At 45.0% G+C, this 16,013-nt stretch overlaps 1 protein-coding gene across 1 annotated transcript in view; it reads right to left on the reverse strand.

Annotated features, from left to right (window-relative positions):
- MYH15 (myosin heavy chain 15) overlaps positions 1–16,013 on the reverse strand; it is a 146,111-nt gene that overhangs the window by 4,764 nt on the left and 125,334 nt on the right. The window contains exons 34-38 of the mRNA XM_055570077.1: positions 12,928–13,120; positions 12,462–12,665; positions 7,987–8,112; positions 5,697–5,867; positions 3,584–3,688 (exon numbers count right to left, since the gene is read on the reverse strand). Coding sequence (XP_055426052.1) covers positions 3,584–3,688; positions 5,697–5,867; positions 7,987–8,112; positions 12,462–12,665; positions 12,928–13,120 — 799 coding nt within the window. The remainder of the gene's footprint in view (positions 1–3,583; positions 3,689–5,696; positions 5,868–7,986; positions 8,113–12,461; positions 12,666–12,927; positions 13,121–16,013) is intronic.

The raw sequence follows: 16,013 nt of genomic DNA on the forward strand, positions 1-16,013 counted from the left end.
AGCCACAAGACCCCAATCCCACTCCTTGTACCCTGGGTATAAAAGTAGACTAAGGACCCCTGTTCAACATCAGTTTTCCCTTGAGCTGGGAAAACTCAGCTCAAGTTTTGAGTTTTCCCTTTCCAACAGCATCTCCCACTCTAATAAACTTTATTTCCCTCTCATTGTGTCTTATGTCTGGAAATTCTTTTCCAACCTGCGCCCAGAACACGACAATACAGCACTGATGAAAGAAATTGAAGAAGACACAAACCGTGGAAAGCCATTTTGTGCTTGTGGTTTGGAAGAATTAATGTTAAAATGTCCACACTACCCTAAACAATCTACAAAGTCAATGCAGTCACTATCATTTTTCACAAAAATAGAATGGAAGCACAAAAGGCCCTGGGTAGTCAAAGTAATCCTGAGGAAGAAGAACAAAGCTGAAGGCATCTTGCTTTCTGATTTCAAACATATTACAAAGGTATAGTCACTGAAACAGTATATATTAGAATAAAAACAGACATGCAGATCAACTGAATGGAATAAAGAGCCCAGATATATTCATATATACATGGCCAATTAATGCAAAGGAGCCAGAATATATAATGGGGAAAAGACAGCTAGTTCTTCAATAAGGGGTGTTGGGAAAACTGGACAACCACATGCGAAAAAGGAAATTAAAAACAAAAGCAGTAGAAGCAAAAATAAATCAGTGAGGCTTTCTCTGCCTCAGGCTGCTTGCTCTCCCCTTTATCTTTCCCAGGTGTTACTGCTGCTGCTGCTGCTAAGTCGCTTCAGTCGTGTCCGACTCTGTGCAACCCTGTAGACGGCAGCCCACCAGGCTCCCCCATCCCTGGGATTCTCCAGGCAAGAACACTGGAGTGGGTTGCCATTTCCTTCTCCAATGCATGAAAGTGAAAAGGGAAAGTGAAGTCGCTCAGTTGTGTCCAACTCTTAGCGACCCCATGGACTGCAGCCTACCAGGCTCCTCCGTCCGTGGGATTTTCCAGGCAAGAGTGCTGGAGTGGGGTGCCATCTCGTTCTCCATTCCCAGGTGTTGTTACCTCCCATAAATCTCTTATACTTCTGACTCCACCCTGTCATCTGGTTCCTAGAGAGCCCAACTGAGACCAATTTTTTTTTTTCTTATCCCTTGAAATGAAGATACTTATCCACATTTAGATTACTAAGGATTAAATAACACCTACACACAGGTCCCTGAATACACTGCTGATGCTGCTGCTAAGTCACTTCAGTCGTGTCCGACTCTGTGCGACCCCATAGACGGCAGCCCACCAGGCTCCCCTGTCCCTGGGATTCTCCAGGCAAGAACACTGGAGTGGGTTGCCATTTCCTTCTCCAATGCATGAAAGTGAAAAGTGAAAGTGAAGTCGCTCAGTCGTGTCTGACTCTTAGCGACCCCATGGACTGCAGCCCACGAGGCTCCTCCGCCCATGGGATTTTCCAGGCAAGAGTACTGGAGTGGGGTGCCATTGCCTTCTCCACCCTGAATACAGGAGGTAGACAAATGTAAAGTAGAGCAGGTAAATAGGGGGGGGTGGTGGTGGGGAGGAAAACTGTCTTTACCTCCTGTAAATAATATAGGTTCCTAATCCTATGTCCTGCTTTATAGCATACATTTCTAGACACTGGAGAGGAAAACAGGATGAATTTCCAAATGCTAGAGGGACATATGAGGGGAGATAAATTCTCAGTGGGGGACTGGCCTTAAAACTCTTGTAGATGGAGTGACACTTGGTTCCCTTTTCCAATGCAGTATGATTTTCCAAGAGGAATTTTTCCTAGGAAAGAAAAACCCTATTTATATCCCTTTCAAAATGACATTTTATAATGGCACCTATGATGTACTATCACAAAACACCCTGCCCCACAGTCCTGATGGTTATTTTGATGTTAAAGGAGAGCAGATTGAATTGACTCAACATCTGCCTTGAATATTTCAAAACCAGGTACTGATATCAAGGAATATGGAGGGCTCTCTAATGTCTCTTTAAAGTGACAGGGTCTAGCCTGTTATCTTGTAATAAAAAGTACTCAATAGGTGTTACCTGAGTTGACGGCAGAAAATCATTGCATAATTGAATAGATATACTCTAAGCATTGTGCAGACACTTGGAAGAAATTAAGAAATACACTTCCATGCTAGTACAAGAGGAAGACACAGATTATTGCTATAAAGAAACAAAGATAAAAACACAATAGAATGAGACTGTATTACTTGGGACAATGAAGAAAGTATAGCTTTAGTGCACTGTTGTATAATGAACCTGTTTACAGAAGAAAACTGTAAGAATAATCCATAGGAAAATAAAAAGAAAAAAGCAGACACAATTAACAAGCAGCATTTTGCTTCCTCATGTTGTCTTATCCTTGCTCAAAAGCAGCATAGAAGAGCACATATTTCATGTTTCCCAGGTGTTTACTTCCTGCCCCACATATACCATGAGTGCAGTCCCCAGTGGTTTTCATTATAATACCTAGCATGGTCTAAAGAAATGTCAGGCTAATTCGCCTTAGGAAAGAACTACTTATTCAGCAAAGAAGAACTGTACAAATAGCTCATTTCATCTTAATTAGCCCAAGATGGTGCTTCTGAAGCACTCTGCTGTCCTAACAGTACTATCCTTCCTACTGCAAGGAAGGAACACTTTGATGTCTCTGACACCAACTCAGCCTCGGGGGCCACTATCAGGGCTGGCAGATCTCTCATGAGTGCTAAGTTGCTGTAAAGTGGGCACCTAGAGTGAATTTGCCTTTTCACTGGAAAAAGCTATATTGTGTGGCAGAGAGAGCTAGAGAGTAACCATTAGCATCTGTGTTTAACTGAAACACATGCATCTGCTCTGTGCCAGGAAGGTGCTGGGCCCAGAGGAGTCAGCAAGACGTGTGCTATCATGAGATATCTGGTTTTCTCTGTTTGAAGAAAAGGTAAGACAAGCTGGAAAATGAAAACACAAGTGAAGGAGTAGATTGCTACTCTGGCAATGCATTAGTTACTGGTAACAAGTTTGCCCACTTCTTTTCAATTATTTGCTTAGACATGAAAACAGTCAGAAAGCTGCAGGGGGCCTCTCAGCATTTGCTGTATTTCCACCCGGCACCAACACCAGATAGAGTCCTCGGTGGCCTGCAGTGTTTGTGAGACCAGAAAACAAGAGTGGAAACGTCCCCTGCTCCAATTTAACTAGCGCCTCATGAAACCTGCTGGCTGAGTCGCCACCCCAGTCTCCACCAGTCACTTCATTTACACATTGTTCTCACTCAACCTCTCACAGGAAGGCATCTTTCCAAAAGTGCTGCAGACATTACGTGAGAAAAAACAAGGATAGTATAAATAGCTCTTCGCCTCTAATTGCAACTTGTCACTCACATTGTGCTTCCCGAGAGCTCTAAAGAGGGACCAACCCAAATCAGTAATAGCAGAGGAGCTCTGGAAGGGCAAGTTGGTGTCTCCTGCTAAGGGAGAGGAACGATGGAGAGAGAACTAGAGGAGTCCTAGGGGGTGGTTTCAGGCTTGAAGGAGCACATCCGCCTGAGGTAGGGTGCAGCCAGGCAAGCAGGGAGCGGCTTCTCAGAGTACCTGATGGGTCAGCTCCTTGATGCACCGTTCAAGCCTGTGGGCTCCCCTCTGGGCCTCTGAGTTACGTTGGACTTCGCTCTCCAGTTCAGCCTCCAGTTCACGAACCTGCAAGCAAACCATGGTCTCAGATGATAGGTGGACAGCCAGCAAGCCAGGAGGGCGTTGCAGTGGCCAATTGACACCATCAAAGGAAGATGTGTTTACTCTGGTTCCCGTAGTGGTGGAACAGAGCAAGCTCTCTGGGAAAACTGCCTCGCCAAGTGAGCTGGTCGAACTAGGTGAGCTCATAAAAGGACTGTTTAGACTCTGAAGGATGTGAAAAGCTAATCCATGCAGAGATGATAAGTATCCTCTCTTGGATTACAAAAGTACATACACATGTGCGTATTAGAAGGACATAAGTATATATAGAGAATAAGCTGCCTCATCTTTCTCCATGTTCAGTTCTGATTCTCTAAAGAAACCAGACCCTGAGTCTATGTCACACATATGCCACCCACAGCCCTGCTAGGTGGGAGAGCTGTAGTACAGATGAGCAGCTGGCCTGTAGCCTTACAGAATTACACGATCAAGGTTAACATCATTCAATGAATATGATGCCTCCTATGCACCAGGGATACAGCAGGGGAAAAAACACAAAAATCTCTCCCCTCTATAAGCATCCATTCTAATGAATGAAACACACAAAGCAAAGTAAAACATAGATTATGTTAGATGGTGGTAAGTGGAATGGAGAGAAATAAAGCAGGACATGGGGTAGGGGGTTGATAGGGAAGGGTGTCTTTCATACAATTTTGCAATCAAACCAACTAAACAAGGTCCATTCAGAAGGCCTAACTTTCATCTCTGTGTTTTCCTCCTATGCGTAGTGGCTTTTATTCAGTTCAGTCACTCAGTCATGTTCAACTCTTTGCAACCCCATGGACTGCAGCACGCCAGGCCTCCCTGTCCATCACCAACTCCCAGAGTTTGCTCAAACTCATGTACACTGAGTTGGTGATGCCATCTAACTAGCGCATTCTCTGTCATCACCTTCTCCTCCCACCTTCAATCTTTCCCAGCATCAGGGTCTTTTCAGATGAGTCAGTTATTCACATCAGGTGGCCAAGTATTGGCGTTTCAGCTTCAGCATCAGTCCTTCCAATGAATATTTAAGACTGATTTCCTTTAGGATGAACTGGCTGGATCTCCTTGCAGTCCAAGGGACCAGTGGCTTTTATTAGTCTTCATTTTATCCCACCACCAATTCTTTTTGAAAATATAGGCAGATGTGTACATGTCTTCATATTTTCCCTCTTTCTTGCACAGAAGGTTATATACTCTCCACATTGCCTGTGCCTTTATTATCATTGTACTACTAGGCATGAACTCCAGGACATTACAACACTCTTCTTCACTCCTTAATCAGTATGATTATACCATAAATGTGTATTGGTATTCCATTATATAGATGTATCATAAATGTGCAATGGCAATACTTTCTCAGAGGCCCTTCTGAGGCATGAAAATCCCAGTCAAATATTCTTTCTATCCTTATAGCATCTGTCACATGACCTGTAAATTGTCACTGAAATTGATTCAATAATTTTAAAAATCCTATTTTCAAGATAGGTCTTTCTAGTCTTCCTATCCTGAAGCTCCCTGAAGGCAGGTACTACATCAATTCTGTCAGTCCTCACTACATCTGCACTAAAGTCTTTTTGGTCCTTGATTTACTTGTTTCCCTCTGCTTTCTCTGGCTGTTAGGATACAGGCATTCTCCATAGAGCAGATAATGGGAGCAAAGGCAGGGAATCAAGACTGTTGAGAGAATGTTTGGAAACAGTGGGTCCCCAGGCTGTGGGGAGCCTAGAGCCGGGGCGGGTGAAGCTGGGGGAGATACATTCCACTAAGCAGGAAGGCAGGTTTCACCCACTCCAGGAAGAGTCCTGTTTAGTGGCCCAAAGTCAAGAAGACTGAATGAATATACTGAGATCTGACACTCTCAGATGACTGCAAGTGCTACAAGCCAAAGTGAAGAGGGAGGTAGCACTATCTGATGTGATATCCCAAGACAATAAGACTTTGAACTGGGAGTTGTCAAGACCCCATGATTACACAGGCAAACTCCTACCCTGGATTCTAGTTTCTGGATTTGCTTTCTGTTCCCCACTATGGCCGTCTGCTCAGCATCATCCAGCCTCTCTTGCAAGTCTTTAATTGTCTGCTCCATGTTCTTTCTCATCTTCTCCAAGTGGGCATTGGTATCTTGCTCCTTCTTCAGTGCTTCTGACATGTTTGCTACCTAGAAAAGAAGGAAAGGGACTGAGATAATCTGGCAGCCAACAGAACTGAACATTTTTGTCCCTAGTCTTCAGTTCCTGATGTGACTAAAGGCCATGCCTCGCCTCTGTACTTCATCTCTTCCCACTATGCTCTCCCTAACTTCTGGTCCTCGAGTTTGGTAACCATAAGGCAATCAAGATAGCAGCAGCTACTGGAGATCAGGGTGACGGGTGGTGAAACAGACCAGAGATGAAACACCATGTGAACACTATCACACAATATCTGTATTCAAAGAAAGATGACCAATTGAGGGCAGAATTTTTAACTGAGTAAAGCACCAGGACATGTCCTATGCTTTGCATGCACCAGGAAGAGTGTGGCGTGCCTAGGAGAATCTTTTTCACGCCTCACTTCTGTAATTCTGTGACTTGCAACTGCAAACACGTTTAGGCTCTAGGAATTTGGCAGCAACTGATGCTCTCGGTGCCAATAATCTGGCAAAAGGATGGTTAATTCTTGCAAAGCCTGCTCTCGGCTTTGATTGTGTATACAAGGGCTCGGTGTCTTGCTGCCATTACTAAGAACTGTTTCATGAATCTCTCAGTGCCTTTAATGTAAGAACACTGCCCTCTCAGCCAAAGTTTCTCTGTCTATCAGGTTATCAACCATCTGCATAATTTAAGTGTGAGACGTCTGTGCAGATGGTGAGGGCAAAGAATAAATAATGGAGGTAACTCTGGGTTTTGCTATGTGGGGCTGGAGCTCAGAGCTGAATTACTGGAGAATTAAGGCAGGGGAAAAGGTAGTGAGTTCATTTTTCAACATTGTCAAGAAGATCTTTTAAAGGTGAAGTTATGCAGATAGAGTCTTCCTAACGTGTGACTGCATAAATTTACCAAGCAGGAGTAAAAAGCTCTTTTTTCCCCACTTCTGTGTAGATTTTCATAAATGTTTGAAATGAGCATATTATTTTTCCCTTGGCCAAACACTTTTAAGCTTTCTCACACCTCTTTTCCATCAGAAAGCAGAGTGTCTGCGTTGATACAAAGTGGCTGAATGCTAGGCATGCTTTCCCCATTCTTCTGGATTCTACAGTGACCTAGAGCTAGGATTTGGTGCAAGAGTTTTAACTACCCAAGTGCTTGATGATTCAGACAGATACAGACATAAGTTTTCCCCTTCTTTTGAATCTTAAAATGACTAATGTAAAACCTAACTGAGTATCTTCTCTCTTCTGTTCCCATATACTGTTTAGCAAGAAGATCAGCTTTCAACCTCAGGGCGAGCTCTGGGCTGCTGCATGTGTTTGTGCATCCAACATAGTGTGCAGAAGCACCTGATGGGGAAGTGGTGAGTGGAGGGTGAAATCAAGTCCAAGCTCTGCTCGGCAGGCGCTGGGACCTGCAAGCCTGGGACCTTGACACACAGACTTTTCTCCCACCTCCCTCCTTCCATGGCCTTTTTTTTTTTTTTTTTGAGTACTGTCATCTGTTTGTCATGCCTTTTGAGAGAAATCTGCATCTATCTGCAGTGGGTGTCCAGAGGGTATCTCTTTTCGGTGCCCACAAAGGTACAGTCAAGGCTGGCAGTCAACCCTGAACTTGGTCTCATTCACGAAAAGGACACCTATCAACAGCTTTAAACTTGCAGATAAGGAAGGTACACCAATCCTGAAGGCCTTCCTCACCGACCCGATTCTGTTACTGAAGCAGCAGTATGGGCTGTAAAAAAATAAGTGAAATAAGCATTCTTGCCAGATCATCATCATGAAGCCATTACAGGCCCCAGGAAAAATAGCTATGGGTAAGGAAACATAAGAACAATTGTTTCTAGACACTAGATATATTGATTCACAAGTGGAAAGTGGTTTGACTATTTTAAAAAGTCTCTTGCTTTCAGAAGATTTTGCTTATGGTGATTCAGCTGCTTCTTTTCATTGTGTGGTTTGGGTGGAAGGGAGGAGCCGATTGGCCTAATTTCCAAAATGAGGGCAGAGAGGCAGAGGGGTCAGTTAATCTCCCCCCTGGCTATATGGAGAATCAATGGAATCCTTTCTGGCTGCAGCTTTGCCCCTGCCCCTTGGCTACTGCTCCTGTCAGCTCTGGAAGACTGGAGTGAGCAGGCAGTCATGGACCCACCTCGGTGGCTGCCTTCTTGGCCTTCTCTTCTGCATTTTGACAGCCCTGCATCGCCTCCTCAGCTTCCTTCTGCATCCTGGCTACATCCACCTCCAGTTTCTTCTTCTGGCTGAGGAGACTTGTGTTCTAAAGAAAAGCAGCATCCTGATTAGGAAAGTTGAGATCAGTGGTGAAATGCAAGCTGGTCTGCTCAGGACATGCAATGTGAGGGGCTCTGGCCAGGAGGTCATTTTCCTCTAGTTAGCCATACTCAGTGAAGCAGCACTTCCAGGGCCAAGAGACCACATTAGACTGAATGCATGGGATTTCATCTATGCATGGTCCACTACTGGAGAGATGGCAGCCTGAATCCGAAAGGAGCAGTGGATCCAGACAACCTACGAGTCCCAAACACATGTTTGGTTTTCCCCTTGTTGAGGAGTATGTTTTTCTGCCTTTTGCTCTTTGATGTGGGAAGAAGCAAGTGTTCCAGAGTAGAAGTCAGGGTCAAAAGCAGACATCTGGAAAGCAGGGGTCTGGGAAATAAAAATGAGCTTCCTGCATGCTGCTCCAGGGGGAACAATCTTCCTCATCATCGACCTCCGTTTCTACCAATTCTGCACTGATACAGGGGGTGGGAAAAGCAATTCTGATGAGCCTTACCCCCCAGCCCTTAGAAAGCTCCATCACACGGGAGAGTTACTTGTGTTCTTTGGCTGGTGCTGCCCTAATTCTTTCCTTCCTGGGTTGTGACATTAGAAACTGAAACTCCTTTTTGGTCTGTGTTTGTAGCACAGCTTTTCTGAGGGTGTGAAAGCTTAGCAGAGAGAATGTATTTAAAAGGCATAGCCTTCCTATTTTTAATTTCTCTTCTGTTTGTTCACTTTTCCTCTGGCTAGTGCCTTTCTCAGTGGCAAGATTAAACCTTGGAAACAGGAAGAGAGATATTCCAGCCTCACAGGTTCTGTCCTGCTTCCTCAATGGTGGGAAGCATCTTTGTCAAGATTGCTATCCTCAGTCCTCATCGAGAGACAGGCTCTATGTGCCCAGGGACTCCTACTGCCAGGGGTGTAGCCTGGGGGGTGGGGGTGAGGGCATTTCCTGGAGTTTGTCAGGATGCTCACTGCACAAAACTCCATAGAAACTCTTTGTAAAGAAAGGTACAAGTGTAAATCTTGATTCTTTTATACACAGAATCACTTAAAATCCACTAGGGAGTTGATGGTTAAAGTATTTTCAAGCTAAATGATTGGTTCTCTTTGGGAAGCAGAGGGTGAGGGAGTACTTTGCAGAAGGGCAAGCTAGATGTTTGAAAAAGGACACATGTAATCAGACAGGGATAACTTTGGCCTCATATGTCTGGTCTAGGTTAGAGGTCTATAAAATGGTCACTATACATCAATCAGAAGATAGCTGGTATTCCCAGAATTGCAAGGGGTCCTCTTGGCCAAGGTAGGACCTCACAAGAGAGAGGAGTCCTTGTGAGCCATAGATCACCTAGATCAGAACTGCACAAAGGGTAGTTTCTGGACTGGCAGCATCACCTGAAAACTCGCTTGATTCCTCCTATAGCAGAGATTCTGCAGTGGGTCTGGGGTGAGGCCTGAGAATATACATTTTTGTGTTATTTGCTCTTATACACATAAAGTTTCAGAAACTCTGCTCTGGAGATCAAGTCTCTGTGGCCTAATTTTCTTTTCTTTTCTTTCTTTTTCAGATCTATCTCCTCCTCTCTATGTCTGCTTTTGCTCTGGTTGATGTCCTCATCTCTCTCTAGGCTAGTGCTTTATCATCATATGGAGACCCACTGGTGCATCATCAGCTATAACCATGTATGGCAAATGATTTGTTACCAATAGCTATTAAGTACTACAGATTTACTTTTTAAAAATTCAATATTCTACTTTATAACACTTCTACTCATTTTATTTATTTAAGCTTTCCTGAAAGAGAAAGAAAATACTGAAGTGAGTTAGCCTGTCGGGAATTATGCACAGCCTATAGCCTGTTTTATACATGTGGTATCCTAATAGGATCATGTCATGCACATGGACACAAAGTCAGACTGTAGGCACAAACTAAATGCAGTGCCTTCCAGCTGGTGCATCTTTGGTTTATATTTCCTTTTATCCAGTGTTTCTCAGTTACAGTTGGCATTCCGGGAGGGGTAATTCTTTGTGATAGCGAATTACCTGTATTTTGCAGGAGCATTAGTATCTTTGGAACTTGCCTACTAAATGTCAGTGGCACTTCCCAGTCACTATGGCAACCACAATGATCCTACAGATGTTTCTAAATAGCCCCGAGCGTGGCACATCTGCCCCTAGCTGCATGAATCCATCCTTCACAACAATCATCAGAGTAAACTTCTGAAGATGCAAATCTAATAACTTTGCTCCCAGTTACTCACAATTCTTCAGCAGACTTCAAACTTCATCAGTTTCAAAATCAAGTCCCTGGTGACCTGGGTCTATCTGCCTCTCCCTTAGCATCAATTCTGCTGATTTCTCCCACCCCACCCTCACCGTACGCTGTAGTAAATATATCAATTTTTCTTAACATCCTAAATCCCCTCCTCTCCTCATGCCTCTGCCCTTGACTCCTCTCTCTACTTGGCTGACTTCTTACGTGTCCTTCACAGCTCAGATCAAGCAGACTGTGCATCTCCTGAAGTGTAGGATCGACAGGGAAGGCTTTCTATAGGACTATCCTTGCTTTATCATTGTACTCCTGGCAGTGCTCTGCAGCTTGTTTACTTAGATCTTCATGTTTTTAGGATGATGGAGATATTCTGCATCTATCTATACTATATACTACTGGGCTTCCCCAGTGGCCCAGTGGTTAAGAATCCACCTGCCAATGCAGGAGACCCGGATTTGATCCCTGGGTCAGGAAGATCCCCTGGAGAAGAGAATGGCTACCCACTCCAGTATTCTTACTGGGAAAATCCCAAGGAAAGAGAGGAGCCTGGTGGGCTACAGTCCATGGGGTCACAAAAGAGTCAGAAATGACTGAGGGACTAAACAACAATACCACGGACACCTGTCTAGGTTATGGTAGATGCACTAAAAATGTTTACTGAATGACCCATTTACTATATGCATTTGTCTAACCACTATGGTTTCTCCTGATTCCACAAAAATAGTAAAAATTCTAAGAATTCTTGTTTTGTGTCACTTACATAACCTTCCATGAGAAGCCAGAGTCCTGACAACTCATTATAACTGTCAGGAGCCACTCAGAATTGTTTGAAATCTCTTGGCTCTTAGGCAGCTTTTTTTTTTTTTCCCTGAATCCTGGGATTCATAGGGAACACATTGGCATAGAGGGAACAGGATAAACAGGTAAATGACTCTGGAACACTAGTGAATGTTCCCCTCATCCTCTCTCTCCAGCATCCTAGCTGTGAGTTTCCTGACAGTTCAGTCTTCTGACAGGGCTTAATGTTATGGGTCAAATTGTGTCCCTCCCCACAAGAAACATAGGCTGAAGTCCTAACCACCAGTTCTCAGAATGTGACCTTACTTGGAAACAGGTTCCATACAGAGGCAATCAAGTTAAAATGAGGTCAGTCATGTCCAACTCTTTGTGACCCCATGGACTGTAGCCTACTAGGATCCTCTTCTTGGGACTTTCCAGGCAAGAATACTGGAGTGGGTTGCCATACCCTCCTCCAGGAGATCCTCCAGACCCAGGGTGGGTCCTAATCTGACTGATGTCCTCATAAAAATTTGGAAATTTGGACAATGACAGATACAGAAGGAAAATGATGCTAAAACAGAGACAATGCCATGTGAAGGCAGAGAATTGGAGTGATGAATCTACAAGCTGCTGCTGCTGCTAAGTTGCTTCAGTCGTGTCCGACTCTGTGCGACCCCATAGATGGGAGCCCACTAGGCTCCCCCGTCCCTGGGATTCTCCAGGCAAAAACACTGGAGTGGGTTGCCATTTCCTTTTCCAATGCATGAAAGCAAAAAGTGAAAGTGAAGTCGCTCAGTTGTGTCCAACTCTTAGTGACCCCATGGACTGCAGCCTACCAGGCTCCTCCGTCCATGGGATTTTCCAGGCAAGAGTACTGGAGTAGGGTGCCATTGCCTTCTCTGATCTACAAGCTAAGGAACACCAAAGATTGCCAGTAAACCACCAGAAGCTGAGAAAAGGCAAGGAAGGATTCCCCTACAAGATTCAGAGGGAGTGCTACCCTGCCAACGCCTTGATTTCAGACTTCTAGCCTTTAGAACTGTAAGAGGTTACATTTCTGTTGTTTTAAGCCCCTCAGTTTGTGGACTGTGTAGCTGCAGCCCTAGGGAGCCCATGCATTTGGAGATGAATGAAGGGTATGGCCACCACTCTGCTGCCAAAGGCTCTCCCTGTCTCACCGGACACCCCCAAGGCTCCATGTGGCAAGTGTGTATGGTTCAAGACCAAGGCTGACTATGTAGAAATTTCTGCCTCCAACCAGCTGATGAAGCTAATGGGGAGTTTATGGGTCCCACCTGGGCATGGAAAAGATTGATTTTTTCCGTGGCTTCCAGGAGCTCCTCCTCTGCCAGCCTGCGACTGCGCTCTGTCTGCTCCTGCAAGGACTTTAGCTCCTCGACTTCAGCCTGGAGAAGAGCATTGCGCCGCTCGGCCACCGCCACCTGCTCCTTCAGCTCGCTGTTCAGGCATGTGCTGTCATCCACCTGCACCTGCAGGTCCTGGGAGAGAAAACTTGGGCCTGGGCATGGGTCCCTGGGAGTCGAATGGGACCTGAGTTTGTGTGTGCACACTCAACAAAGTTAAACATAACATAAACCAGTTAATCATAAGCACATATTAATGTAAGCCGATTGAATGTAAGGTCTCCTGAAGGACTAGATTTGGTGTCCTCACTTTTATTGTGGAACACAACCTGTTACTTGGCTTGCTCCCATAAGCAGAGGCGTCCCTGCTTCATCCCCATGTGACAATTGAAAATACCTTGACCTGGGTCTGGAGCTGGCCCAGGGACTTGGTGGCCTCTGATGCCTGCCGGCTGGCACAGCTAAGCTGGAGCTCCATCTCAGTGAGGTCCCCTTCCATGCTCCTCTTCAGCCGGGTGGCCTCAATTCTGCAACGAGCTTCAGAATCCAGACTCGACTGCAGGGAGTCAATAGCACACTGCTGCTTCTTCCTAATTTTAGAGTACATTCAGGGGGGGAAATCATGTACCCAGGTTGAGAAAGGGTATCTGCTGTGTACACACAACAGTTTAAGAATCAGAGAAAAACTTAAAATTCAAGACAGATTCTGTGTAATTAACAAAATGAGTCTAAAGGGTCTTCATTTGGAAACCATGGAGGTTGAAGGGTTAGATCAGTGAGCATTTGTACAGCGTATCAGATCAACTGTTTTCCACGTCAACTCCCCAGAAAAATCAAGAAAATCACTAGTGGGCTTCCCTGGTGGTTCAGTGGTAAAGAATGTGCCTGCCAATGCAGGAGACACGGGTTTGATCCCTGGTTTGGTAGGATCCCACATGCTGCAGAGCAACTAAGCCTGTGCACCACAACAATTGAGCCTGTGCTGTGTAGCCCACATGCCGCTTCTACTGAAGCCCATGTGTCCCAGAGCCCACGCTCCACAGCAAGAGAAGCCACCACCATGTGAAGCCTGCACAGCACAACTAGTAGCCCCCACTCGCTGCAACTAGACAAAACCCTGCACGGCGATGAAGACCCAGCACAGCCAAAAATAAATATAAATAAAATTTAAAAGAGAAAAGCACTAGAATATTTTTGAGATTCCTGTGGGACAGACTTTGCCCTTGTCTAAGACCTCCTCAAGGACAGTCTAAGGCAAATATCTGGATTCCCTATAGTGGCTAAGAGTGAAGGGAGGATGCTCTTTCAGACGGGCATAATATTTAAACACTTTCAATGGTGAAACATGTTTGAAGACAGCAAGAAACAGTCATCCGGGTTGAAACAAGTCCTGCACCAGCAATCCTGCTCTAATGGCCTGTGACACCTAATTCTCCTAGAATAGCATGGTTATCTTTCGCCAGGAGTTTGGGAGTACAACCAAGGATAGGCTGAGAAAACTAACTGCTGTGTGATATTGAATTACTTCAACATGCCTTTATAACATCCATGCTGAAACCATTTTTGCAAAGTGCCAGAAGCTTACACAATAGATGTGTGTTCAGGAAGACAAAGGAAAAATATGGGGAACCCCGAGAAATCATTTCCAAACCCTCTTGCAGAAAGTCTGGGACTGTGTGACTGAATTCTGACCAATTGATATGGGCAAAAGTGTTTCCAAGCCTCACACATACAACTTTTTACTCATGATTCTGTGCTCTCTTCCCTATCAATGGCAAACCTGAGGGCCACAAATGAACCATCTGGCATCAAAAGATGGAAGGAACCTGAGTTCTTGAATGACTTGGAAGAGTAGTGGCCCACTCTCCATCCTACCCCACACTGGACTCTGACACAGAGCAAAAATACACTTTTAAGCCACTGAGATTGGGTGGTTGTGAGTTAGGACAATGTAACCGTTATAACTAACACAGGCCCTGTTAAGCTCACCCTATGAAGCAGGGCCTAATACTGGACAGATAAGACAAGCCATACTCATAGAGTCTATCAGCCCAAATAGCAGACACATGCTCATTTTGAGTCAGAATTAGGTTCCACACTGAGTTATCGCTGAGCCTGTGTTCTGAGCTCCGAGGCCAATCAGGAAGACATGCAGCCTGCAGAGGAGTAAGAGTGTGGTCAGAGTTTTCAACTAGGTGACAGGTGGAGGTGCCACTTTTCATGACCACACTTCACCCCATTGATGGAGGGGGCGTTCAGAAGTAATTATGCAAATGTAAGAGAAAAAACTTTCTGGCCCAGAGCCCAGAATTAGCACATCTCCTGTGCCTCCGCATGCTGTGGTCAGACTCTCCTGCCTGCCTTTAGGTCCTGGGCTTTTGCTTGGCTGCCAGAAGAGGATCCCACAGGGATGCCAGCATATAAAGTCACTAGAGACTATTATGACTGAATTGTGTCTCTCTCCCCACCCCAACCAAACTCATATGTTGAAGCGCTATACCCCACTACCTCAGAATGCGAGTGTATTTGAAGACAGGGCCTTTAAAGAGGTGATTAAGTTAAATGAGGCCCTTAGGGTGGTGAGCACCAAAGAACTGATGCTTTTGAACTGTGGTGTTGGAGAAGACTCTTGAGAGTCCCTTGGACTGCAAAGAGATCCAACTAGTCCATTCTCAAGGAGATCAGTCCTGGGTATTCTTTGGAAGGACTGATGCTAAAGCTGAAACTCCAATACTTTGGCTACCTCATGTGAAGAGTTGACTCATTGGAAAAGACTCTGATGCTGGGAGGGACTGGGGGCAGGAGAAGGGGACAATGGAGGATGAGGTGGCTGGATAGCATCACTGACTCGATGGACGTGAGTTGGGGTGAACTCCAGGAGTTGGTGATGGACAGGGAGGCCTGGCATGCTGCAATTCATGGGGTCACAAAGAGTCGGACTTGACTGAACGACTGAACTGAATCCAATCTTACTGATGTCTTTAGAAGAATAGGAAATGTGGACACAGACAGAAACTTTAGGGATGAATGTGCACAGAGAAAAGAAAATGTGAGGATCCAGCAAACCAAGGAGAGAGGTCTCAGGGGGAACATCTTGATCTTGAACCTCCAACCTCCAGAAATGTGAGAAAATAAATTTCTGCTATTTAAGCCACCCAGTCTATTTTGTTATGGCAGCCCTAGCCCACAAGTACTACAGGGACACATACTCAACAGCACTGAAAGCTTTGAGATATTGCTCTGTCTTACATAAGGAAACTCATTTTTGCTGAACTGACTCTACTTATACAGGAACACTAAAGCATCACTAGGCTGGTGTCAAAATCCTCTGTACAGAGATATAATCCACTTAAGCAAACAAAATGGATGTTTCAACTGTACTTTTTCCACAGTTGTTTATGCAATTTCATGAGTACCTACAGACAAGTAGAAAGTGCTACGGTTTAAGAGGCTTCCATATAATACAGGCCTGGAGAATTGCCA

This window comes from Bubalus kerabau, chromosome 2 (genome assembly GCF_029407905.1).
Source record: "Bubalus kerabau isolate K-KA32 ecotype Philippines breed swamp buffalo chromosome 2, PCC_UOA_SB_1v2, whole genome shotgun sequence".
Taxonomy (NCBI): Eukaryota; Metazoa; Chordata; class Mammalia; order Artiodactyla; family Bovidae; genus Bubalus; species Bubalus kerabau.